This window comes from Lissotriton vulgaris, chromosome 1_1, assembly GCF_964263255.1.
Source record: "Lissotriton vulgaris chromosome 1_1, aLisVul1.2, whole genome shotgun sequence".
Lineage (NCBI taxonomy): Eukaryota > Metazoa > Chordata > Amphibia > Caudata > Salamandridae > Lissotriton > Lissotriton vulgaris.
Genome location: NC_141685.1, coordinates 739,693,393 through 739,720,724, shown reverse-complemented (window position 1 = coordinate 739,720,724; position 27,332 = coordinate 739,693,393). Strand labels below are relative to the sequence as shown.

Here is a 27,332-nt window from a genome sequence, read left to right as displayed (position 1 = left end):
GGCGGAAGCCGGGGGAATCTTTCTTTACCTATCAAGACTTACAATTATTACACCTCCTCGCTACTTTAAAGGACGGTTTTTTAAAAATTGTATAATATTTTAAATAGCGCAATTTTAACTTAACATTACCTCGTGGGTGAGATTACTTCACCAGAGGTCGCCGTTTAGTTGCCAGGCAGAGCGCGCTGCTAGAAGGCGCCCTGACCTCACCTGACCCTCCCGAGGCGCCATCTTGGTGAGGGAAGGTCAGCGCTGCAGTCGATAGAACCCTCCCGCCCTCCCAGGATACTTTAGGCAGGGACAGGGTTGGCAAAGGTAATTTGGGATTTGATCTCCCCTGAGGCGGAAGCCGGGGGAATCTTTCTTTACCTATCAAGACTTACAATTATTACACCTCCTCGCTACTTTAAAGGACGTTTTTTTAAAAATTGTATAATATTTTAAATAGCGCAATTTTAACTTAACATTACCTCGTGGGTGAGATTACTTCACCAGAGGTCGCCGTTTAGTTGCCAGGCAGAGCGCGCTGCTAGAAGGCGCCCTGACCTCACCTGACCCTCCCGAGGCGCCATCTTGGTGAGGGAAGGTCAGCGCTGCAGTCGATAGAACCCTCCCGCCCTCCCAGGATACTTAAGGCAGGGACAGGGTTGGCAAAGGTAATTTGCGATTTGCTCTCCCCTGAGGCGGAAGCCGGGGGAATCTTTCTTTACCTATCAAGACTTACAATTATTACACCTCCTCGCTACTTTAAAGGACGGTTTTTTAAAAATTGTATAATATTTTAAATAGCGCAATTTTAACTTAACATTACCTCGTGGGTGAGATTACTTCACCAGAGGTCGCCGTTTAGTTGCCAGGCAGAGCGCGCTGCTAGAAGGCGCCCTGACCTCACCTGACCCTCCCGAGGCGCCATCTTGGTGAGGGAAGGTCAGCGCTGCAGTCGATAGAACCCTCCCACCCTCCTCCGCCCAATAATGAATAAAAACATGGCACCATCCGGCCCGCGCAGCGGGCGGGCGCAGCGGGTGCGCCGACGGCGCGCCGAAGGCGCGCCTAAGGCAAGCCCGTCTGCGCCCGTCCGCGCCGGCACCGGGCCGAGGGCCACGACCCCTGGCTCGATTCTAACAGGTGTAAGCTCGGTCTACCCAAAGGACGCTCTCCTTAACCTCAGAATACCAAGGAATCACGCTTGCGCCACATTCGATCTCTGCAACACGCATAAAGAAAACCAATTATGTTGCCCTCATTGCCTTTATACGACACTGCCGCAAGGTGAGAAGAACCCCTTAAAACAAACACTTAAATCAAATAATGCTGCCGTAGCCCTCATTAATGCACGGTCCCTATGTAAACATAGCCAAGAAATCGCCGACCTGATAACAGATACTAAGTTAGATGTACTTTTCATTACTGAGACTTGGACAGATGACTCGTCCGGCCCGGACATGGTCTCTGCCACACCCACAGGCTACAAAGCCTATAGACAAGACAGACCTAGACAGAAAGATAGACCTAGACAGAAAGGTGGAGGGATCGCCAATTATAGCTAAAGAAAACCTGGAGGTAATAGTGACTCAAATACATGATACCTCGTGCGAGGCCATGATGTTTTCTATTAAATTTAGCCAACAATTCAACTTTAAAGGGCTTCTTATATATAGGCCCCCAGGAGTCAAAACTGGCTTCTTAACGAGTATTAGCACACACTTGGAATCTCTAGCACTAGAAGATTCGATCACAGTATTAGGTGACCTGAATTTCCACCTAGACGATAATAACAACAAGGAGACTCAAGTCCTCATTACGGATATGGAAGTCTTGGGGCTACATCAGCTGGTTACTTCACCTACTCACCAAGCTGGACACATTCTGGACGCCATATTCTCTAGTGCCCAGGGGCTCCATGTACGTGACATCCTTCCGCTGCCATGGACAGACCATATACGGTTTTTTGTACCTTGGCTATGGATAAAAAACCTGTCACAGATATTTCTCCTCCCCAGCCTATAACCTTTAAAGCCTGGAACAATGTCAACCAGCGGGACCTAAAAAACCACCTGGATGATACTCGCCCGCTAATCTCGGCTAACCCCAACCTGGCCATACAACAACTCCACGACTGGTTGGGACATGCCATGAACTCATTAGCCCCCACTAAGAAATTAGCGACGAACAGGTCCACCCCTACCGCACCATGGTACACGGATGAACTAAAAGCACAAAAACTACAGAACAGATATTGGGAAAGACAATGGAGAAAGTCTTATAATCCAACAAGTAAAACTAAATACAAGGATGCTTTGCCAATATACAAAGCCATGATTATAAAGGCAAAGAAAGAGTACTATATGATGCAAATTGAGCAGGCAAAGAACTCTAGCAAAAAATTATATGATATAACTAAAGTGCTCTCGGGCAATACTCCTGACCTGACCCCACCTCAAACCCAAGACATGTGTTATGCCATGGCCGACTTCTTTTTCAAGAAGGTGGATGATATTTATCAACCTTTTCTGGCAAAAATCACGCACACTAAGGATTCCAACATTAGTCAGGAAGACTCAATACCGATAGTAACTTCATCCTTCACGGACTTTCTACCACTGACAGAAGATCAAGTACTAAAAATTGTGTCGACAATCAAAGCTGGATCTAAGTTGGATCCTTGCCCACTATCGGCGCTCTTACCGGTGATGGACTCGATCATACCAGTCTAGACACAAGTCTGCGATTCCATCCTGCTCTCAGGGACATATCCCCTTAATCTAAAAACCACACTGCTCAAACCACTGTTAAAAAAAACAGGAGCTGATAAGTCAGAACTAAAAAACTACCGACCCATCGCCAGCCTCCCGTTCATGGCCAAAGTGGTGGAAAAGGCCATGAACCTACAATTAACTGAGTATATAGAAACCCACAAGAAGTTAGATGATACTCAGTATGGTTTTCGGAAATACCATGGGACTGAAACTGCCCTTATTAAAGCATCCGAAGACATAAGAATAATAAGAGACCAAGGCGGTACAGCGGTGTTGGTACTGCTGGACCTCTCAGCAGCTTTTGACACGGTCGACCATGGTATTTTGGTCGACCGTGTCGGTAAAATAGGCATCTCCTCCACGGCAAGAGCTCTCCTCGCCTCCTTTCTCTCTGAGAGAACGCAGGCCGTCACTCTTGGCCCCTACCAATCTGCCAAATTGTCACAACCGTGTGGGGTACCTCAAGGCTCATCCCTGAGTCCGACACTTTTTAATATATATGTGTCGGACCTGGCCAATGTCATCAAGGCACATGGGATGAGCCTAACCTCCTACGCGGACGACACGCAATTGGTGTTGGCTATAAGGGGTGATGGAGAGGAGGTAGCTAAAAGATTCCAGAGAGGATTGACAGAACTAGGTGAGTGGATGGCAGCGAATTGCCTAAAACTTAACTCGGAAAAAAACAAGGTAATGATTTTTGGACAACTCTCACCAGAATGGCCTGCCTCATGGTGGCCCCAAACTTTTGGTGCCCCCCCTAATCCAGTGACTAAAGTAAGGAACTTAGAAATAATTTTTGACAACCATTTAAATTTCATGGACCATGCTAGCAAAGTGGCCTCTATAGCCCATCACAAACTACGCATGATCCGAAAGATAAGTCCTTATCTTCCTACCACCGCCATTAAAACTCTGGTGAGCTCACTAGTCCCGACATCCCTAGACTACTGCAATGGGCTTTTTATCAACGCCCAAGTAAGAGTTATAAAAAAACTGCAGACCATACAGAACGCAGCAGCACGTCTTATTCTGGGAATTCCTAAGTTTGCTCCTCTATCCAACGCCATTGCTAAATTACACTGGCTTACGATTCAGAACAGAGCCAGATTTAAATCTCAGTGTATTGTGTACAAAGTTCTAAATAAACAGGGCCCGCAGTTCTTTAAAGACCATCTACGACCTTATCAACCCACACGCCATCTGCGTTCTACCAACAGTAACCAACTAATGGTACCCCGCACCAAAACTGTGATGTGGGGAGACCGACGGTTTGTGGTGGCAGCTTCCAAACTTTGGAACACTCTACCCCAGGACATTAGAGCGTGTCCCACACTACTCCAATTCCGCAAAAAATTTAAAACTTGGCTGTTTAATAAATAAGTTCCAGGTATAGAATAGTGGTCTGAGCAAGGCAGCTTAACATCTAGCCGGCAAATTAATCAGCGCCAAGACACCCCAGGGTATATGCTGCGCTTTAAAAATGCCAATAAATAAATTAGGATCAGTTCACTGGTGCAGTTCCTATCAGAAGCTTACCTGAGGTCATCTAGAGTGACCAAAATGGGCAATTCCATGGCTCTGTTTTGTCTAAAGCCTATTAAGACATCATACAGCCGCGGACTGTTTTCTTCAAAAGTACATAAGTTTCCTTGCAACGAAGGATATTTTCGCGGCAGCAGCCAAAATTGTGAGAGGTTGTAAAACTGACCATATCTCTACTATCTAACCGACTCTTCTTTAGAAATGGGATTATGGTGCCCATTTTTTATTTTAGTTCAATCACCCCAGAATTGAGCGACACATTCAAACTTTGTATATACGGTGTCAGGACATGCGCATTTTGAGCTTGAACCTTAATAGGTATCCCCAATGGGGATCCTGATTTAACGAGTAAAGCAGTGTTTAATTTTGACCAGGAGTATGCGTCTTCCGGGGTTGAATTCCTCAACTTGACAGTAAGAGCATATACAAGTCAACCTGTTTTTTAACATTGAGTGGTATTTATTATTAGAACAATCTTGTTATCAAATAAGGTTGCTAGCTGGTTACAGAAATTCTCAGATACTTATTGCTGAGTTCCTGATTGTTATTCTGGATTTTGTTAAATGGTGTTTTTTTAAAGTTTTTATTATGTATGAGACATCCAGCTCTAACACACCTAAATATTACAGCTTCCATAACTGACAGACCTGACAAGAGCGCCGGACTTACGAGCGGTTTTGCTTTAAGCTCGTGATAAGCCTCCATAAGCAAAAATTCAGTAAGACAAAGTAACAAAGCAAACAGTCAAGTGGTTCTTCCGGAGTTACACCCAATAAAAATATTGCCAGTGACATACATACTATGTTCCTTTAGTCAAAGCCCTTGCTATATCTTTGGAAAGATAGGAATGTAGTTTGCATTGATTTAGAAATACTTCATGTTCTTACTTGTAGCCATCTTCTGATCTTTGCTCCTAACCCCCCTCTGGGGCTGGCAGCATTTCCACATCTTTCGTCCAGAAAAAGCTTTTGTTTGTGGGCTTAACTCTTCGCACAGTCTTCTTTTCATGGCAATTTGATTAACTGCTTCCCTGGAGTGACTTGGAGCTGGAAAGCTTTCTGCTGTGTCCTCGCTAGAGGACAATGTGACTCTGTCTCAACACTGAAAACCGTGTTCTTGTAACTTTCTGGGTTGCAAGCACTAACCACTCTTTCTCTAATCTTGCTATCATTTTGGGACCTTTCGGCCACGGGTTCTATTCAAGGAGGGATGGACTGAAAGACGGTGGGGCACTAAGAGCTCCTACTATACGATATATGTGTGTGTGTGCGTACACACGCACACACACACACGCACACACACACACACACACACCTACATTTAATCAAGCAATGGCAAAGTCTATATGTATAGCTTGAATTTTTTTGTCCATTTTGAGTCCTAACTAAATCATAGACAAAACAATTGTCCTGAGCACTCAATAAGGAGTCGTGATATATCCATTGACTTAAATGTTATCCACCAATTCTTTTCTTGATTCCTTAATTACTGTACATCAATTTGTATACATCCATAATGCACTTTACACAGTCAACACGTGTTTTGTCATTTGCCTTTTTAGCCTCTGACTTCATCAGGGGTGTAAATAGTAAACAAACCATAGCACAAAAGAAATGTAGGTACACAGCACTTTAGTAGCATCACCCACCGTTTGGTGTGAAGTCCAGAAATAAATAAACATTATTATAAGCCGGTAAGTCCAACGTGGCGCATTATGTCTAAAAGGGGACGAAGTATGCAGAGCACAATACAGATGTTAAAGCCAAAGGCCAAATTAGAGACATATAAATCGAACAGGAAAGTTACAGATTTAAAGGATCAATTCCCCTTGTAAGTGGACTTGAACCTATAAATAAATGTGTGTTTTAATTTGATCTTATAAACCTGTGTCTTTCCAATTCGACTTATATGACTCTAATTTGGCCTATGACTTACATATTTGCATTGTACTCTGCATTCTTCGTCCCCTTTTGAACATAATACGTCACGTTGGACCAGCTCATACTTATGCTTATTTATTTTTGGACTTCGCACCAAACGGTGGGTGATGGTACAAAAGTGTTGTGTACCTATATTTATTTTGTGCTATAATTTGTTTACTTTTTAGAGCCTTGAAGTCAGGGGCTAAAAAGCCAAACGACAAAAACACGTGATCTTGGTGTGTACATTCATCTTGTAATGTTGTAAGTGGATTTGATGTTTATGGGTAAACAGCAGCACAAATAGGTCGAGTATTATTTAAGTCAAGTCACTAGACCTGCAGGTCTAGTGACATTTTTAAGATTTTTCCAGGCCCGCTCATTGGTTGCAATGCAAGCACTCGATGGGAGGTGGAACGATGTTTATAACAGCCAAGAGCACGAGATGATAAAGAAATCCTCCCCTGGGTGGAGCCAAAGACCACTTAATGTATACTTTAAGGTATTTATAATGTTTGGTAAAGCTGACAACGGCACAGCCAAGCCAGACCTAGAAACAAACACGTGGTGCCACAATCATTGACTGGTGTGATGTGAGAATTAGGTTTGTGGTGAAAGATAAAGATTAGCATGAAGGTGAGAATTGGATTAAGGTTGGGGTCAGCTAACAGTTTTCCTTAATATTAGAGACAGAGATAGAATTAGGGTCATGGTTCAGGGTTTGAAAAGCAGAACAAATTAATTTGAACCAAATGATTCAAACTACTGCTCCTTTCGACGCACAGGGACGTTTTCGAACTATTTACAATCAAACCTTTTGATTTGAACCAGAGACTGTTCAAACGAATTGCGAATTGCTTCAACTAGTCACCGAATCATAAATGCACCGGAAGCTTTCGATCTTTTGAGGCTTTTTTTTGCAACTCATATGAACTAACATCGTACATCGTACATACAGTATCAAGAGATGCCTCGCCAATAACACGTACACACACAGGCAGTAAGAGCAATGAACACCAACAAAGCAGCTGCACAATAGAGAAGCACACCTGCAATAAAAAAAACATCCAGGCGCTAAAAAGGCTTTCTTTGATAACAATGCATATATATGTAGACCCGAAAAGAATGATCACCAACCCTGCATCCACTATAGCACGAAGGCTCTACATTAATACATGGTCACTGTGCCCACAATTCATATACAAGCACCAACATCCATCTAACAATGCAACACAAGCACTTAGAATCTATTTACTAAGGATGCGTATGCCCATGTACACCAGAATAGTAAACCTATATAGGAAAACACGAAGAACATCTCTGCAAACACTGTATATATGGAGAGCTGCCCATAAATAGATAGTAAATTCTCTGTCTGCCAGTAACGTGCATGCCAACACATAGACCTGTGCCTATAGAACTATAGGTAAGCGTAGAATGGATATTTTCCTTTAGCAGTATATCTGTACGAATGTTAAGATCTATTCCTTAATACGCTTATGGTACATCCAAAGGCCAGCTATCCCTAACCACCTCCTTATAGAGACAGTTGATCTTTACACACTGAACATAATCGCACCCTAGAGGCTCATTCACTGCACAAAACAATCCCTGGGGGTGGGAGGGTCACAACTGAAAACACCATTAGCTCTCACTTACTGCACACGAATACACATATGGTCGAACTCACTGGCCATAAGGCGTAAAGGGAACGGTTACTGGAGACCTGCCCACTGCATGCAATCACTGGCCACCAAATCACTGCTCACCAATAGGACATCTCCGTTAACGCCTTGTTTTTGCTAACGTGCACCTAGGTTTCAAAATAGGTGCGATGAACTCCCACCTGCACTGTATACAGGGTACACTCCCATTTCAGCAGAGATGTTCACATGGCGCAATGCCCGCAAGTGCGACGTATCTAACTGGGCTGCCCACAACGTGGAATGTATTGTGCGTACTTTTCTTACTCCTGGGTGCTTCTGCCGCAGATCGGTCTCAAGACCTCCCAACTCAATGCTTGTCCGTATGTTCTAACTGTTATTCTATATGTGGAGCGGACCCAGAAACCATTTATCAAATTTAACATCGTAAATTTTTCCTCCCTACCAATACCCAAGTCTTTTTTTAGAAACATTGTGTATTCCCCGTTCATGTGTTTCCTGGCCCTCTTGTTTTCTGCAAATATGTCCAATGACTCTCCCCAATCTTGTGGTTTTCTGTCGATCCATGCAGGTCAGGTAAGACAGCACATCTGTGCCATTGTGGGTCGAAAGGTGGGGAAGGGGAGTCGGGGGGGGAGGAGAAGGAGATGGCGGGGGAGAGAGAGAGAGGAGAGAGGGTGTGTGTGTCTGTTTGCCTGTCTGTCTTCTAAATCTTTGATCGCACGGTCTTGTGCAAGACGGCCTAACGGCTAGCTAGGGAGCTCTACCTCAGACCTGGGGAACCTGGTTGGAGTCTCGATAATGACACCAAACCTCCTGTGATTCTGGGCAAATCACTTAATCTCCCCGTGCCTAACAAAATTAATGTGTGTCCTCATGTAATGTAACTGGTGCTATCTAAAGTGCTCGGCTACCCGGTTTGTTCAAGTTTGCGAAATATAAAACTGCAAAAAAATAAATTCTTGGGACCTTTGGTAGCTAGAATTGCACAAAATCATCCCCCCTATTTGAGTAGTGGGATAGGTGCCATGAAGTAGTAAGATTTGTGTGCCTGATCAGATACTGGTGATACGTAGAACACTCCATCTTTTCACAGACATGGTCAGGCAGGTGTACGTACCCAAGCCTGACCGTGTGCAACAAATGTGCTGAGGCAAAACTGCACCCCATTGCTATATACCTAATCTTGCAGAACTGCATGATCAGTCTGGTCTTAAATTTAGGTGGTGAGATGGCCATCGGCACATGCGGCATACCCTGACAGCACGCAACTCAGCCAGAAACTCTTCAGTTGGAATCATCCACCCAAGAGGGCAGTGGAGGCAATCTAGTTTGATGTACACAACGAAGAAGCCACAATTATGTTGACACAATTTACCCCATTTGAAGGTCCACAAAATCCCTCCTCTATGACCAAAGAAGGTTCATCCTTTATCCTAGGGCCATAGACATTAAAGTTGTTGTCTTGAATACGATGCAACAATATCAGGCCTGCAGCTAGGAATTTTAGAGACTGCTGATTTGATTAGGGTAGTTGGGGACCAGTTGATCAACCTCCCATTCAAAAGGTCTTTTCTTGTCCTTGTTTACCTTTTGCTATAAGATTTTCCTTCTGCTATTAGGCGCTAATATACTTTATCCCTGTTAACCATATATGTGATTTTGTGACCTTTTTGTATGCATCTTTTGAGGGCAGGTCATTTCCATTTGATCTCCAAGTACTCCCACTGCATTTTGTTGACTAGATCTATGGCAGGCTTCACAGGAGTTTGGTGTTGCTACTTTCTCTCAATTACTACAAAATATGATTCCAAAGTCTGCGCATACAGAATTGTGCATGTCAGTCTCTAAGGGTGCCTTGATGAGGGTTTTGTGGTGTGGTCATAACAGACTTGCGGAGTGAGATCTTATTCCCAGTCAAAAGGGGGGCCAGGATACGGGGAGTGGCTTTATGAACGAACTCCCAATGCCAGGTAATATCTTTAGGGTGGTGAATATCAAAGTTTGAGTCAGGTTTTTTTGGGGGAGCACTCAGGCAAACCTGCCTGGTGAGGAGTGTAACTCTGGTGAGTGGGTGGTGTGCAGTATTGATACCCCTAATCTACATCACATTAACAGAGGAAAGTTACAGAAGGTGTGTGATCATACTTGCTTGGTGGTGTGTCTTCTCTGAATGGTTGCCTGAGCAGGAGGTAGAACCTGGTATGACATCAAGCATGCTATAACACAAAACGCAATGACGCATGCTCTGCACTTACTCATAAAGAATAAAACGCCTTCACTTGTTTTTGCCACAAGTTGTAAAAGCACAAGGTGAAACTAGGACACGTGCGCTGCCCCAAAAGGTGATCATTACCTCTCGCCAGCATTAACACACTGTATAACAATCTCTTGCACATACCATTCCGCAAGGCATGACCGGTCTCCAATCCTGCTTCACAAGATAATGCACATTCTCACCTGTGCTGCACCGAGAGGAGGCACCCGCAATCGTTTCATGGCCTTCTGCCTGTCTCCATCTTCAAGGTCATTGGTCACCACAGTCTGATGGGAAAAACATAGCACACAAACTGAGAAGATGGACATAATGGAAAATATACCACCACAACCTTCTCGCATAGGCTACTGCTGGAGCATCAATTCAATGGATTGGACAGTTACTTACATTTAACACTTTCTTCAGCATTTACCCATCTTGTAAAAATTTCCTTTTTAATATACCCTCCAGAAGATGCATTTCTAGCTTTTTAACCTTATGGGAGTAATTCTTCTTCTCAATGTTTACTGAAGCTCTACATAATCCTTTACATCGAAGCACCATTCCAGCTTCCATTTGAAGCAAGAACAAGAGGCCTTTTGTACTGTAGTATTTTGCGGTTCCAAAGCGTGCAATTTGTAAAATCACATGGCTTGCAACCACAAAAGCTCTGATTTTAGTGTACAAACCTCTTTTGTGCGTTGAAAAATTCTTTTCAAATTTCAAAAAGGGATCTGCAACTCATACTAAATCACTATTAGGATGGGGCATTTCAGGTTGAAAACTTTCTGAATGGATGCGGACAACCGACTTTGGTAGTGTAAACACAGAGATGGAGGTCTGTCTTCCCTAGCAAGCCTCCATCTCTGTGTTAGTAGCCAATCATAAGGAGTCACAACGTAATCAAAATTAAACCCGTCATTTGTCAACACTTCTCCAAAAAAGCGTTTGCAAAGCAACCTATATGTACAAAGATCACATTGCAGAAGCCTGAAAGATTGCAAAACGTTGGTAGGAAATTTGCATCCACCATTTGCGACGTACCTGTATGTACATAAGGCCCATAGTAACATGAGAAAGTATACTCAACGGCAAAAACCAATGATTGAGGCTTCTTGTGGGATCATTATTAAAGAGTATTTGTTTCTTGGGATGAGATCTTCAATAGATTCACATGCATTTAACAATATAGAAACATTTAAAGAGAAGGAAGACAGGTAAGAAGATTATTGATAAAGAAACTGTCCTACTTCATCATTTGCTCTAAAATAAGCATTAGGTAGCAATGGTTGCAAATTGTTTGAACAAATTTCCATGCATATGTTTTACAGATCTCTGCACATCGTTGTTCATGTGTGTGGTAATCTTGATTTAATTCTTGCATTTTCTTTTTCAGCGGAAAAAAAAAAATCACAAAATGATTTTATTAAACAGTTTTACCATTTATAGATGTGATTCATAGTAATAACGTCCATGCAATCAGAATTAAACCAAAGTCTTTTCTCTTTCTATACATGTTGTCCTGGTTAGGTTATGTTAAATGTATTCAGAGTGCATGATCGACAATGGTTTCTTGGTACAAAGTATTATAGGAACAACATGGGTAAATGTACGAAGTTTGCTGGTTACAAAACTCCACAGTTTGGTAACAAGAAGCTAGGCTGCTTTTTTCCACTTTTTGTTAATTTTTGTACCAATTACCGGCTTCACCACGACTGAGCATATATCGTTGGGGTATATCTGACTGGTGATGAAGGCAAGAGTCCGTCCGTAAGAGATCAATGGATGGTTCACAGTACCTTAAAAATGTGCACAACAATGTACTCTAGATGCCTAACTAGTACTATCCAAGCATGACAACCCTATTTTAACTGAGTAATGGGTGCTTATACAACAAAGTTGATTAAGGAATACATTTCTTTCCAGTATTCATTTACCTTTGCCCAAAATGTATTTTCCCAGTTAGTAGTAAGCTTTATAATATTTCATGAAGATAGACCTTAATGGAATCTTTTGCATGTAATAAAGTCTAAACACGCAGAAGCAAATCATCTTTGCAAACTGGATCCAAATAGGACATTAAGCTTCACCGGGCACAACCTTTACCATTCGTCTCCAGAAGTTAATATCGCCAATTTCCCTACACATATATCACAGATTTTATTACAACATGGTGTTTGAGAATGTTTAGTTTAGCCTACAATTCGGAGATGGTAGCCTACAGTTATGTTCAACGATGTTCTCTTTATGGGTGTAGAATTGTCTAAAACATCTACTTGTCCAAGGGATGGGACGCTTCAGAAATGTACTTGCCCTGTAAAAAAAATTCCACTTGTCCCTTTTGGTGCCATGCAGTGAGCTCAAAGATTTTGGTGGCATCTCCATGTATCAGAGCTCACAATATATCGGAGTTTGGATTCTGGAAAGGCTCTGTTTTTGTCACTTTTCTACATACATGTGATGTTAGTAACATGGAATCAACAATTACACGGTTGATATGTCCGTTGAGTCTGTTTTACTAATTGATGCCTCAGAGATATGTAGTTGAACTTCCACAATAAATAAATTAAAAATTCAAGTTGCCAATTCTTTTTGTGTACATTTTATTTTGAAAGCAAACAATCATCAATCATGCTTTCAGGCTTCTGCATGTATTTGCTTACATTCTGGCAGCAATCACGGACCATTATTGGCAGCATCAAACTGTCAAATTTTTCAAACATGCATAAATGTTTCATGCTGGAACCAGGCTGAGCTCAAGGCATTTCCTTCAAGCACTCACTTAATTGTAAAGGCTTTGCAACAATGAATCATATGTATAGAATATAGAATAACTGATACACGTGAATGCAAATCTGGCCTTAGTTGCAGACAATCCTCTTTCAAAGATCCGTTTATGATGTTGTAAACTGGTAGCCAAAGGGTTTGTGCTGAAGGGGATTGGACCTACTTGTCCAGTGAACCAAATAAGTTAATTTTTTTTCTTTGAGGTTATAGAATATGCCCTCGGTGTCATGCGATAGATATTCCACACCCGTCTCCCGCTCAGAACATTGCTCTTTTAGATAAAATGCATTCTTAACTGCGAACAGGTTTTGTCCGATGCTCATAGATTAATGTATTTGGATTTTTGCTGCAGCAAAGCACAAATCTACTTTTTCTATACATCTATCCTAATCACTTTTCCTCTGACACTCATTTACTAACCTGTTTTGTTTCATTACTTGTAATGATTTTATTTTGGTAAGCAAAGGTTTTCAAATGACCAAATGCAATAAATACATTGAAATTGCCTTGATTTATTTGCAGTTTTATATCACGTGTACAAGAATTGGTAGTGTCGGAGCACTTAATTGACTGGAGGTAATTATGGACACACGTTTGATGACCCTCTGATATTTTACAAGTAGATCAAAAGTGTAGCAAGTCCTCTGTTCAACTTTAATGAAGGTAGTTTATGAGTGCCAGACTTTTTGCTCTTACAAGAGCCCTAGCCCTTATATATAGCGGGACAAGTTTGGATTCTGGCAGAGTGAGATAACACTCTGTTCTATCTTACAAGCTCTAACTTTTGGCCGCTGTAGGGGGGCTCTAGTGAGGAGCTCCGGGGCAAGGGATCTCCAAACAAGGATTAAATCCCTGAATAACCCCTGAACACCCCCTAAGACGACCCAGGTCCCAGCGGAACCACGGTTTCATGATCTGAACAACAGAAAACGCAAAGGAACGAAGGAGAAGCAAGACGCGGGAGGAAATCCTTTACCTGGTCAGTAGAGAAGACTGCCTCTGCGCCTGGGACCCCTCGGACGTCGGACACCGCGTGAGATGAACGTCCTGATGTGGAGCGGCTGTGGACGACATTGAATAGCCTCCGGATGCCACCCTGGACTGCACAAGTCGGAGATCCCTGAAAAAAGGTTCGCCAGCAGCTCCGGTGCCTGTAGACGGACGGGTCATCTCGGAAGGCTGAGCGGAGTGCCCTCGGTTATCCAGACCATCGGAAAAAGGTATGGTCATACTCAATATCTACACGGACCTACCAGCTCGCAACTCGCAACTCGCAACTTCCCTAGCACATGGAAAGGGGAAACGCAGGTTAACTGAAGCGAAGGGACTGAGTTTCGGCGCGCCTGACCTTAACATGGCGGCCGCACAAGACGTCTGCATTAAACAAACATTACACAAGTGATCTCACCGATCAACACCACAGGAGCAGAATCGGTGCTAAAGGACGGGCGATCTGAGGAAAGGGAGTGAAACAGCATAGACGCCCCCCCTCCCCCCCCGAACAGATGAGAAAAAGGGAAAGGCGACCTACCAATACTTAGGATTGAAAAGAAAGTAAAGACTGGGAAAACGGAAAAGGGACTACACTAACACAAGGGAAAGTGACCGAAAACTGAAAAGGGACTACACTAGCACAAGGGAGAGTGTCTGAAAAGAGAGAAAGGACAAAGAAAACCGAAAAGGGACTGCACAAGCCTAAGGGAAAAGAGACTGAAAAGAAAGAAAGGACAAAGAAAACCGAAAAGGGACTACACAAGCCTAAGGAAAAGAGACTGAAAAGAAAGAAAGGACAAGGAAAAAGAAGGAAGGGGGACTACACAATCCCAAGAGGAAAGAGAAAAAGGTGGATTAGAAGAAGTAACAATATTACAAAGGATTAACTAAAGAACCTTCAGACAAATTCCGCTCACAAAGAGAGATAGTCAAGTAATTAATTATTTTACTGGTGATGGCACCTTAAGTACAAAGGATTGATTAGAATAAGGTATAAAAGCAAACGGAACCACAAAATAACTATACCTACCAACACGAAACAGCAGTACTGGGGACACTTAGAAACCACTCAGTACAGTTAGGCAAAGGCTTTCTAAGACTTACAACACAACATAAAGGTGAAGCGGAAATGGATGAAAGATACCGAGGATCGACGGGATCTAATGCAAAGAATATAGAATATCCTCCGACTCTATCCAAACATGCTGCCAAAAATTCAAACATAACACCTTGAGAAAAAACCCGAACAGCCTGTTCTCCGACCCATATTTCGATAGAGTTAAAGGCGTCATGATGAATGACCTGATATTCTACACAGACAAAACGGCCAAATGGCGCAATATCATTACAAATAGGCTGTTCACAAAAACCATAAAAAACATACCACATGGCACAAAAATAACGACTTCACTAACTAAAGGATGTAGCTCAGAATTATTCATTACTATGTACAAAACGGGAATAGTGCTGATACAAGCAACTAACAAAGAACTAGAGAAATTTGAGGCAGCTTTCCAAACTTTAAAGGAATGCATAGAAGGACAAAACTACCAGCAAAACAGGAACCCACCAGTTACCACAATCGACAACAACGACTCTATCACTAGAGATGCTAATCTAACGAACTGCCAGAACAATCAAATCTCTAATGCCGGAGATTTACCGGAAACGGCGATGGCAACAACGGAGAAGGAGAGTGAAATGACTGCGACATCTAATAACCTTGGAAACAAAGAAAAGAAAATGGCCCCAATGGAAGAGCGGCTGATGCTACCAATCAATGACACTTCACCGGAAGAGGGTAACTCAACACCTAACGAGTCCCCCTATGAAGATAACCACGAAATGAACAAAGCAGAAGATATCTACCTTCCGCAACCTCCCCCGAATGCGAGATTGGAATCTCCTAGATCCCTATCCACAAAGGCACCCGTTACACATCGCAATATAAGAAACAATGAGGTCAGTCCTAATAGAGTCAGGAACAACAACCAAACCAAGGAGTCAATGGAAAGATCTGGGGACTCGAGAACCAACCTCTCACGAAGAAGAGCAAAATGCAGAACCCAAACAGACAAGCCTAGCTCACATAAGAAATCACCCCGAACCCAGAAAGAAATCAAGGAACTCAAGAAACTAGTAGGAAACCTGGCACAAGACTCGCTGAAAATCGCACAGACAATTGAAAAAATCTGGGAGATGACGATAAGTATGCACACGAAGGTTTCACACATCCAGAATCTTGCACTCCGACCCAACAGACCTAACAGGACCTATCCTTTGTCGAATGAAGAAACCATGGTGCTACTTCGATCTTATGAACATCTGGCCCAGGGAAGTGAGGAGAATATCAAAATAGTACCCATTGACTCCAATAGAATGCCCAGAAAGAATAACAGGAAAGCGATACACCACAACCTACAACATATTCAGTTAACTACAATGGAAACCGAAAACAGTAATGTCGATAATTCACAGAAAACCCTGAACTGCCTACTACTCAACTGCCGTTCGGCAAATAAACATGCATCAGACATAGCCGCACTCATCATTAACAATGATATCGACCTGGCCATCCTCACAGAAACATGGCTCAACGAATCTTCATCTCCTACCATTGATCTCCTAGTTCCACCACAATACAACATCGTCAGGTCAGACAGACCAAAGAAAGTGGGAGGAGGTATAGCGTGCATCCACCGCTCGGAGATCGAGGTCAGCCAATTCCAATCTGGCCCCATAGAGTCCTGTGAATACCTTGGTCTTAATATAAGAGCACTAAATAAGCAAAGCTGCAACCTGCATGCATTCTACCACCCACCTGGAGATAACGCAAAGTTTACAGAGGAACTAATAGAGATCATAACGGCCAACTCAAACCCGGATGCCAACAATATATTCCTAGGTGACTTTAACCTACACTGGGACGACGACAATGACAAGCTGGTTAACACGATGAAAGACTTCCTCAATGAACTAAACCTTACCCAAGCATGCACCCAGCCCACTCACTCACAAGGAGCGACGTTAGACTGGATTATCTCAAGAAATAATGTGACATCGATCCTTGCTATAGATCCATGCGATTGGTCTGACCACCACGCCATAACATTCACGGTACCTACAATAAAAAAGGGCAAGACCGTGCAACCCCGCAAGTTCAAAAAACTGATTCGTGAGACAAAGGAAGCCAATATTCAACAACTGGTTGAAAGATGTGAGAAAGACCTGAAGCCACCCAATAACAGGCAGAATGTCAATGAGCTGACTGACCACTACATAACCTCGATCGGCAACATCGTCAATGACACCATGCCTCAAAAACTGAAAAACGTCTCAGAAAAGCCAAAAAATCCTTGGTTTAATGAGGCACTGAACGAGGACAGGCGAAAACTAAGAATGGCCGAAAGGAAATGGAGACAACATCCCTCCTCCCCCGAGTTGAAAGCCCTCAGAAAAACCAGAAAACAATATAACAAAAAGATAATCAACTCCAAAAAAGAATATATAAGGGCTGAACTGGATAATGCCAAAAATAGACCACGAAAACTCTTCGAGATCCTAAAGCAACAGTCAAACAAACTAACTAAAACGACCCAAGAGAACCCAAAAACTCCCATAAGCTGCGAGGAATTCTCCTCATTTTTCTCGGAAAAAACCAAACTACTAGAAGTTGAGCTCACAAGTGCAGCAGCTAACCTTGTGACCCTTCCTTCACCTAAAAATAAGGCTAATGAGACAACAGAGGGTCCTCAAACAAAAAATAAAGCAAATTGGGACACATTTGAACTATATGACCAGGGTAAGATTGCCAAAAAGCTAGCCGAACTTAGACCGAACAACCACTATCAAGACCCTCTACCGTCAAAGTGTGTAAGAGAAATTAGCCACACTCTAGTTCCGATCTGGACCCAGATAATAAATGCTTCACTTACACAAGGGACCCTCCCTGACTGCCTAAAAACGGGGCAGGTAGTGCCCATCATCAAAAAACCAACAGCGGATGCGACAGACCCGAATAACTATCGACCAGTAACCAACATACCTTTACTGGCCAAACTTATTGAGAAATGCGTACAAGGCCAACTGAGTCAACACATCGCTAAGTTCGCATTACTAGACGACTGCCAATCAGGATTTAGAACAGGACATAGTACTGAAACTGCGATCCTGCACATTGTTGATGACGCCTTACAAGCCCTTGACCTAAATCAGGCATGCCTACTGATCCTACTAGACCTGTCATCAGCTTTTGACACGGTAAATCACGAATTACTAATATCCAGGCTTCAAGACAGGATGGGTTTGTCCGGAAACGTACTGAAATGGTTCAACTCTTTCCTACAGAACAGGACTCAACTATTCCTGATTAACCAAGCAACCTCCTCCCCATGCCCTAACACAATCGGGGTCCCACAAGGCTCTACTCTATCCCCAGATCTATTCAACTTATATGTAGAACCCCTTACGGAGATTCTTCAAAAATCACGGATATCCTATCACATGTATGCAGACGACACGCAAATATATATAAAGATCGCCTCCCATGATGACATCGACCGAATGAATGACACACTAAAGAAAGCGTTGCAATGGTTAACAACTAATCATCTGAAACTAAATGCCCAAAAAACTGAATTCCTGCTAATCTCACCAACAAGGAGCCAACCTGAAGTAAAGGAATGGGTGAAATTGGTGACTGCGTTAAACTGCACTCCGACCCTAGTTAACTCAGCTAAATCACTGGGAATCACGTTAGATGAGAACCTCGACATGAAAGCCCACATTAACTCAATGGCTAAGAGCGCCCGCTTCCATTTGAACTATCTGAGAAAACTAAAACCCTTTATCTCTGAGGCGGATCTAAAACTGGCCACTCAATCGCTAGTTATCTCGAGGATTGAATATGGTTGTACCACGTTAGCTGGCCTACCCAAAACATCCATAGCACCACTAAAAGCCTGCCTCAACGCAGCGGCAAGACTCATCACGGGAACGAAGAAATTCGATCATATATCGCCCCACCTGAAAGCCCTAAACTGGCTGCCTTACGAGGCCAGAATTCAAATGAAAATGGCCTGCATTACCCACAAAGCGGTTCACTACAACATGCCTAGATACCTAGCCAAGAAAGTTAAACTTTCGGGAGGCAACAGACCAAGCAGAAGTGCCAAAGAGCTGCTGTTGCGACCAGCCTTCTTCCGCAAGAAAAGGACATACGATCGGGCCTTCTCCGGAGCTGCACCCAGAATCTGGAATTCACTCCCTCCAAACATCAGGAAGATTCAAAATACGGAATCATTCAAACGGGAACTAAAGAGCCACTTGATGAGTAAATGCCCTACGTAGAGAAACTACAGACTATTGATATGAAAATCTACACCAAAGAGGAGGTACTCATCTTGAATAATTGGAAGTTCAATATCAAACAAATGAAAGACTCCCGTCCGAGCCTCGGCTACACAATGTACTGCTACCTCATATATTTGGGAGCTTATATACTGTATCTCACAGCTCAAACTATATAACCTCTACCTCACTTTATTATGTTTATGACTACTATGACAAGCTATACCTCACTTTATTATGTTTATGACTACTATGACACTCTAAACCTACGCAACTCCTAATTGCTAACTATATAGGCAATTGTTTTGATTATGTTATATAACCCTACCTCAACGAGCTTGAAGATACGACTATGACACAAGCTGAGACCAATGCACCTCTCAATGCCTTTTAGCTAGTCACCCTTTTACCACACCGCTTCTACCTCATAACTGTTTGTTGTTATAATTGATGTGATAATTGTTCAAGTCTGTAATCTTTTTATGTTCAGCGCTCTGATACCCACGGGTCTTGTTCGCGCTATACAAAACACTATAAATAAAAATAAATAAAAATAAATAAAATAAATAAAGCATCTCAGATGGTAACATTTACAGAGGAAATATAAGACCCATATCCTGCAGTGACCATGTTTATTATTGCAGTGTTACTAAGCAAGTTCTGGGAGTGACCAAGGTCTTCAAATATTTTGCCTGTAGATGCATCTGGACAAAGGTCCTCTGAGGGGGCGGAAAGATGTGCCAGCCGGTCCTTGTACCTTTTCCACGCAGCTCTTTGTATCTTATCTCACATTGAGCTAGGCATTCCTGCAAACCCTTGAAAGTTCTCACTTGAACAAAACGGTTGTGACGACAATCAAAGGGGGCTTTTTATCTCATGTGTCATCCACAACCACAGTATAGCACTTTTTATGAGAGTGGTTCCAGCCTGTCCAACCAGGCAACGCGAGACTGACTGAGAGGCTGCATTTTTCTTTGGGAGTGCTGTTTACTGGTTCTGCCTTACAATAGTAGTTCAACCTCCCCTAACTGGGCTCCATGCCTGATACATGTATATAGGGGGAGGGAGAGAGAGAGAGAGAGAGAAAGAGAGAGAGAGAGAGAGAGAGAGAGAGAGAGAGAGAGAGAGAGAGAGAGAGAGAGAGAGAGAGAGAGAGAGAGAGAGAGAGAGAGAGAGAGAGAGAGAGAGAGAGAGAGAGAGTCAGTGTGTGTGTGTGTGTGTGTGTGTGTTTTTTGGGGGGTTACATGTATGTAATTGAACCAATAGGTGCTATACAATTGTGGTCTCCTTTGAGCAGGGCTGCTTTTATCCTAGAGGACAAGCCAACTTGAATGTACACTTCTCCAGCGGAAGGATGCTCCTGTGACTGGACTAGTCATTGAAGTTTTAAAGTAGCAGACTCCATGGTTGGCTTCACACAGGCTGTTTCAGAAATGACAGTGGAGTAAGTAATGGCCCTCAGACAGTAGTTAGTTAAATATATCTACTCGACAACAAGGTGACCTGTGTTCAAGAACAGCAGAGAAGGACAGGGCCAGGAGTGGAACTGTTCCATTGTTCACATTCTCCTCAGAGACTCGGCGTAAGTTCAGGAAAGCTTGTGAAGTTACTTTGCTGCTTGGCTTGTAGAGAAAAAGCTTCCCAGCCTACAAACAAAATGAACTGTGCCTGCCACGAAGAAGTGGCGTGATCCAAGGGAAAGAGGCAAGGCCAAGTGGACTGCAATTGCATGCATGGGGGAATCTCGACTGAGAACAAGACTACCCAGGAGTCACAGGTCACCTCCTACCAGCTGCCCAGTGAACGCATGGTAACATCTGTGTTGAGTAGCCGCTGTATTGCCTGCAGACATCGAGAAGCGTGAGCCTGCTCCATCCACGACCCTTCCCATAGCCATAGATTACCTATAGTTATGGAGACATTGTTGATCTGGTTTGTGGCATGGTAGCATGGATATGTATTTCAGCCAGCCACATAGTTTAGTTACGTTTTGAGCACTCTCAATAAGCACGAGTGCTCCCGGTTACATCTTTCACATGTTTGGTATCTGCCTTATGCATTTGTGACATCCCACCACATCCCACCACGAGCTCTGTCAATTTCACTTGAGATTCCTGCTCCAAATATAGCCCTCTGTTTATTTTTAGGTTTTAAGGAGGACCAGTGGATTGATTTCACGAGTTCACTTGCAAGGATACAAATCAACCTTTTAGATTGATTTATGAGATGTGATTTTTTTTGGGGGACATATTAAGTATTAGATTATACTATTAAGGGCCCTCTTTTTGTTTGCAGGTCATTAGTTGGATGATGCCGTCAAAAAGAGATCCGCACACTGTTTCCTTTATGGGTCGAAATGTCGCCATGATCATGGGATTTCCCTATGGAGAATGCTTTGTGCACGGATATATTTAGAACTCATCTGTTATAAGATGTAGATGTCCTATGTTTCAGGTTGTCCATATATGTCAAACTATTTTTGTTTTCGCACAGAGCACCTTTTGCATCATGCGCCGTCTACACTGATTGTTCTACTATTTCAGGAGAATGCTATGAGATTATATACCACACTGACAAAATATTTGGGGTCCTTCGGTTTCAATCCTTGATATACTATCCTACCTATTGAAGAATTGGTCTCATGAGAATGGTAGCTCTGGTTTAAAGTGTTGCACATGGGTGTCGTTATTTTTGTAATATATAATTGGCCCAGGTTCCTTTGTGGGTACGAGGGTCGATCCTTGTTGTTTTATTCTCATTTTCTTCACAGCATGGTCCAATGCTTGATTTCACAGATAATCATCAAATCCTTTGTTTGAGCACAGCTGGAACCTCAGACTTTGCTGCCAGAGCCTATGCGAACTTACAAAATGAACACCAGGAGTCTGCCAAGGGCTAAAGTGAATCTTGAAAGAGTTTGTAACTTTTCAACCTTGGTACATATCTAAGAACTACCTACACTCTATGCAACGGTTGAGAGTGTCTGGTTTTTGTGTGCGATCCCAAGAATAAAAAAAAACTGTGCTATCACGTTAATATTAAGATATATTAACCCACGGGCAAATTTATAATGATTCCAACCTGTTGCCAGAGGTCTATGTCTCTCTCACGTGCACGCACAAATCCTTCAGCAAGTGCTTTAGCCATCACACTTACCTTACCAATAATATGCCCTGAACTCCTTAAGTTGTCCTAAAATAAAGCTTTTATGCGAGCAGTTAAGTAAGCCAGAACTGCTCTACTATCATATTTTTTCAATTTCACTAATTTTTACAGTGGCAAAGTTTATGAAAAAGATACATAGACTCACTGTCAATGAGACTGCTGCGTGTGATACCACCCTTCCTGACTACCCCAGCCCAATATGAGATACCCCAGAATATTTTTCCCCTCTTCCCGCCCTGCCCCCTGAATTTTGTTTGGATCCAGCACATGCATTGTATTATTTACAGATTCTGCATGTGCACGCCAACTAAGTGTACTTTTATCAGCACTATCATGTCTATTCCCATGTGCAGCGCCATCCACTGCTTGGCCAACTGTTTCCCTAGCTGAGGTTTCACTCCACTGGCTGAAAGAGCAGGCAGCAGACTGCCTTCCTCCTCTGTAAGCCTACGACCAAGGCTGTCCTCCATCAGACGATGCTGACTGCATCAGCACCAAAGGCTGACCATGGCAGAGGGACTCAGGCTGTGGTCTCCCTGAGCAGGCCACAGGCAATGAGGCATGCATTTCTGTAACATGGCAGCTCATTTTCTAAACACTAAGGGGTCGGCGTGACATAGCAATATGATTGTGCAACTGACTCGTACAGCTCTGCGTTCTCCATAGGTTATATTACTCCAGAGTCACTCTATATAGGATGGGAAGGAGCGACCTGGATCTATGCGTGAGAGGAAGGGCTTGAATGGGTCTCCTCAGTCATATCCTTCGGACATGTGCCCACATACAGTGTTAATGGAAGGAGTCGGGAGATGCATGGAACAGGTTGTAGGCACCAGAGCTGGTACTTCGGACAAATGGTTTGTGTTACACATTTAGTGGGAAGAAGATGCACCCAAATATCTTAAACTGTGGTTTGCCTTGGGCATGATACTGGCTAAGCACAATATTGCGAGACGCTAGGGTGTGAGGGAGGTGCAGACTCTGCAGGGCTGGAACACAGACATGCAATGATGCATGTTGTTAGAGCAAGTGATATATGAAGGCCGGGGGTGCCCTAGGAAGTGGGGAAAGATGTGGGGTACATGGAAATCTAATAAGGGTCTCTGAAGACCTGTCGGCTCAGTTTGAAGAATGGGGAAAATAGGCGTGGTTAACACTTGTGTCAGCTGCAATTGGCCAATGCAGAAAAACACCACATTTCTACGCAGGTAATGTGTTATTGTACACTGCCTCTAGACATTACTGATACCAGTGAGGGCACATTGTTATGTTTATTAAAAGTGATACTATTTTTAATTAAATCAATATTCTGAAACATGCTGCAAATGAAAAACTGATATTGTTGGACAAATTAGTGCATCTGCATCGAATTATAAGCTGAACCTTTGGAGCAAATGAGTGATTTTGCTACGTATGGTAAACTGGTGTTTTGGGAACAGGAAGTGCATTCGGTGCAAACGATAAGCAAAGGTTTTGGGACCAATAAGTGCACTTCAAACAAGCAACAAACATATTTGCCGTTTCAACCACCTGTCTGCAGCAGTATGAGGTTGTTGCTGTTTTCTTTCATTTGAACACTTCAATGAAGTAGTGATGCCGAGCATGTTTTATGGAGCATTCTCCACTGGCACAATGCATTTCTCTGTTATAGAGAAATGAGAGTTGGCATGTGTGCTTTTTAGGTATGTTAGCAAAACTTTAGTTTTTTCATTCGTTTTTTAAAGTTTATTATTATTTTTTTCTGTTTAGCCCCCAAGTATCTTTTAGGGTTTCCTTGGTCAATTTCACTGTCTTGCTGTGATTTCTCTTCCCCAATATTGTAGAACACTGCTCTGGACTAACAGAGGTGGCAGCATTTTGATTTATAGTGGCGGAATACGAGCCTTTACAGGTAAACAATGTTTACCACAAAATTTTTTCCCCCCTCAGGGAATTACAGCACGGTTGTTACGACCACGTTTTAATTCCGCATACCATTACTCGGCAAGTAGGAACAACGACTTGCTGAGGGGGGAGAAGTGTTGGATTCAAAATCCAACACCTTGCCTAATGTCCACACAGACTGAAGTTGGAATAGTAAAATTTACTATTCCAACATCCAGCGCACCCCCCTCCGCAAGTCATTGTTACGACTTGCGGGGTAATGGAATGCAGAATTACAATGAGGTCGTTGTAACGACCATGTTGTATTTCCCTGCGGGGAAAAAGTCTGCGTGATAACGAGGTATATTCGTCTTTACCTATTGCCTGTAGTGGGCAAATGGCATACTGGCCTTCCCTACGTAAAGTGTTTGTCCAGTCTGCTGCAAAAGGGTCGTTCGCTGCATCCTCAGCTGATTTATTCTGAAAATATTTAGGATAAAACAGGAGTATTTTTTCATGGGTGACTATGGGCACAGTTAAATTCATTTTAGATTTTCCATGTAAAATTTATGTACAAAATGGGGGCTGGATTTAGTCTGCCAGATGAGCATTTTTGTATTGCTGCCATTCCTGAAGCTTGTGCGAGGGCTACAGAGAGTGTTTTCTCTATAAGTGCAGGGATAACAAGCCTCTTAGCAGGTCCTGATCTTTTGTTCTGTTCAGCTGTCATGCTCATGAGGTTGATAAGCAGTGTGGGGAGACAGGAGAAAGTAGTCTCTTTAGAAGTCAAGAATTAGTCTTGGACCATTACCTGCACTTTTGTACACCAGGAGATGCTACTCCCAAAAGGCTGATAAGTGGAAATTGTGAAGATTTATCTCCCCCTTTGTGTTGGCGTTTTGGGTTTCCCCGAATTTGAGACTCTAGACTCCAGCGTTTCTTCCTGCTGACATAAAGACCAAGTCTGCTGGAAGTTCGTCTGGAGACAGACGCACAAACTAGGTCTAGAACTGTGCTAGGGTAATCCCCTGCCCACCGGGCTTGTGAATATTTGCTTTGTGGTAACATATAGCAATAACAGCTGTTCAGTGGGTAACCTAGACCTTTTGGCCCGTGTCACTGCACCTGATGCACCATCCAAATCAGGGCCATAGTGCCTGCAAAGAAACTGCGCTTGTGACCGCTTGCTCAGTGGTAACATATAGCAATAATCAGGGTTCAGTGGGTTTCCTACAGCTTTAACAAACACAAAAGCGTTCATAAAAAGCATCTTTAAACGAATCCAACTCTCCAAAACGAGTTACCACAGATGTCATAAATAAAGCATATGCTTTACATATCAAAGTAAAAAACAACTATTGTTAAATTGTGTTACAATGTGGCTGGCTCTTTCCTGTAAGGAGATATATTCCTGTGTTTCACAGTAAATGGGAATAAACAGTGTAAATTGCCCAAGATCACCATATATTAGGCTGATACTAAAATTTGTTTTTTTACTTTGTTCCCAAAATAGCAGTTTCACAAATGAAAATGACTTGCCAATGTAAAGGATTTTTTTTTAAATGTGTCAATGTTTTGTGCAATTAAGAACGAGATACCATTTGAGGTGGCCATGTCTAAAATAAAATTAAAAAACATAAAGGGCACAAGTAGGCTGCATAGAGAAAGTCTGCTGCATTCCTCTTTCCTAGAAACACTTTGTAGTATCCTGCATATGTATTGTAATGTATTTTCCACCACCTGCTCAGCCAGTGCCTGTGCTCTGAACACAATAGAATCTTGGAGTCTGATGAGCCTCGGAATGTTGGGACAGAGAGAGGTGAAGTAAGTGTTGGGCATGGGCTGAGCAGCAGACAGGCTGCTCCTGGTGGGGCTCCCCTTCAGAACATAACTACCTGTTATACTACTTGTTTCCTGCTTGAATAAATCTTACTGAATTACTACTTCCTGCTTGCACCTCCTCACTACACATTTGCACTTAAAAGCAAAATAACCAGACTCACAAAAACACAGCTTGACTTTTGACCTTGGTCGCCGACTACACAGCAAGCGTGACAAGATAAGAACAAGATTTAAAGGCCTGTTGACAGAAAACGAGTTTGTGAAAGAATACAGTAAACATGACTTTCTCATCAGGCAGGACGAACTCAACCTGGACAACCTAAAGCAAATAAAACCAGCAAATAGGAAGCAAGAAAACATGAGTTACTAACCACAGAGCCAATGGCAAGTAACAGGCAGAATGCATTCCCAGGTCAACTTTCTGAAACTTCACAAGATGTCTTCACATACCACACAGCTGCGCTGCATGGTAAGCTGCAACCTTAAAAGGAGGCTGAACCCCTAAGTCAGTGCTATTGACTTCTCACTAACCAGTTGTAGGTAACATCATGCAGGGTTTTGGGTGTGCTGGCATCTTTGGCAGCCAAATTCCCAGTGAGGTGAAAGTATGTCACCTCAAGTCTACAGATAAGGTGGCCAACTATGTAAGAGTTTGCAATACTTTGCCTTCATATTCTTTCAATAAAAAATAAACTGCATAGGGCAATCCCATGTTTAAATATAACCTCACGAAGTGCCTACCCATTCAAAATTTGCTTTAGTGAAGCTCTGCATACATTTGATGTATTAACCTAGTAAACTTGGGAAGAAAATGCATATCAATGTTCAAAAAATGTTTTTGCAGTTTACCAGGCCAAAGACTTTCTTTGTGGTATCAGTCTGTGCTACGTACCTCTGTTTCAGATATCAGCTGGTTGATTTTCTTGCAGGTGTAGAAAGGAGCCACCTCTACGTGGCCAACACGCCAGTCAGCACCCCGTGGAGTGTCCAGAATCTTGTCATGTTTCTTCAGGATCTTACGGAACCCGGTGAAGTTCAGATTCTGCGTGAGAGGAGAGAGCCAGTTGAAAAGACTATTTCGGCCCGAACACATAAAGGCTGCATGTTAAAAGGAAGGGATATTGCACCGGAGGGCATACTGAATTCAAAGACTAGTGGTTTATTACACACAGCAGTCGACTACACTCCA

The 27,332-nt window shown here is 42.8% G+C and overlaps 1 protein-coding gene across 1 annotated transcript in view; it reads right to left on the bottom strand.

Annotated features, from left to right (window-relative positions):
- The window catches only part of XPR1 (xenotropic and polytropic retrovirus receptor 1), a 588,907-nt gene that overhangs the window by 217,125 nt on the left and 344,450 nt on the right, over window positions 1-27,332 (bottom strand). The window contains exons 5-6 of the mRNA XM_086955457.1: window positions 27,036-27,185; window positions 10,348-10,431 (exon numbers count right to left, since the gene is read on the bottom strand). Coding sequence (XP_086811583.1) covers window positions 10,348-10,431; window positions 27,036-27,185 — 234 coding nt within the window. The remainder of the gene's footprint in view (window positions 1-10,347; window positions 10,432-27,035; window positions 27,186-27,332) is intronic.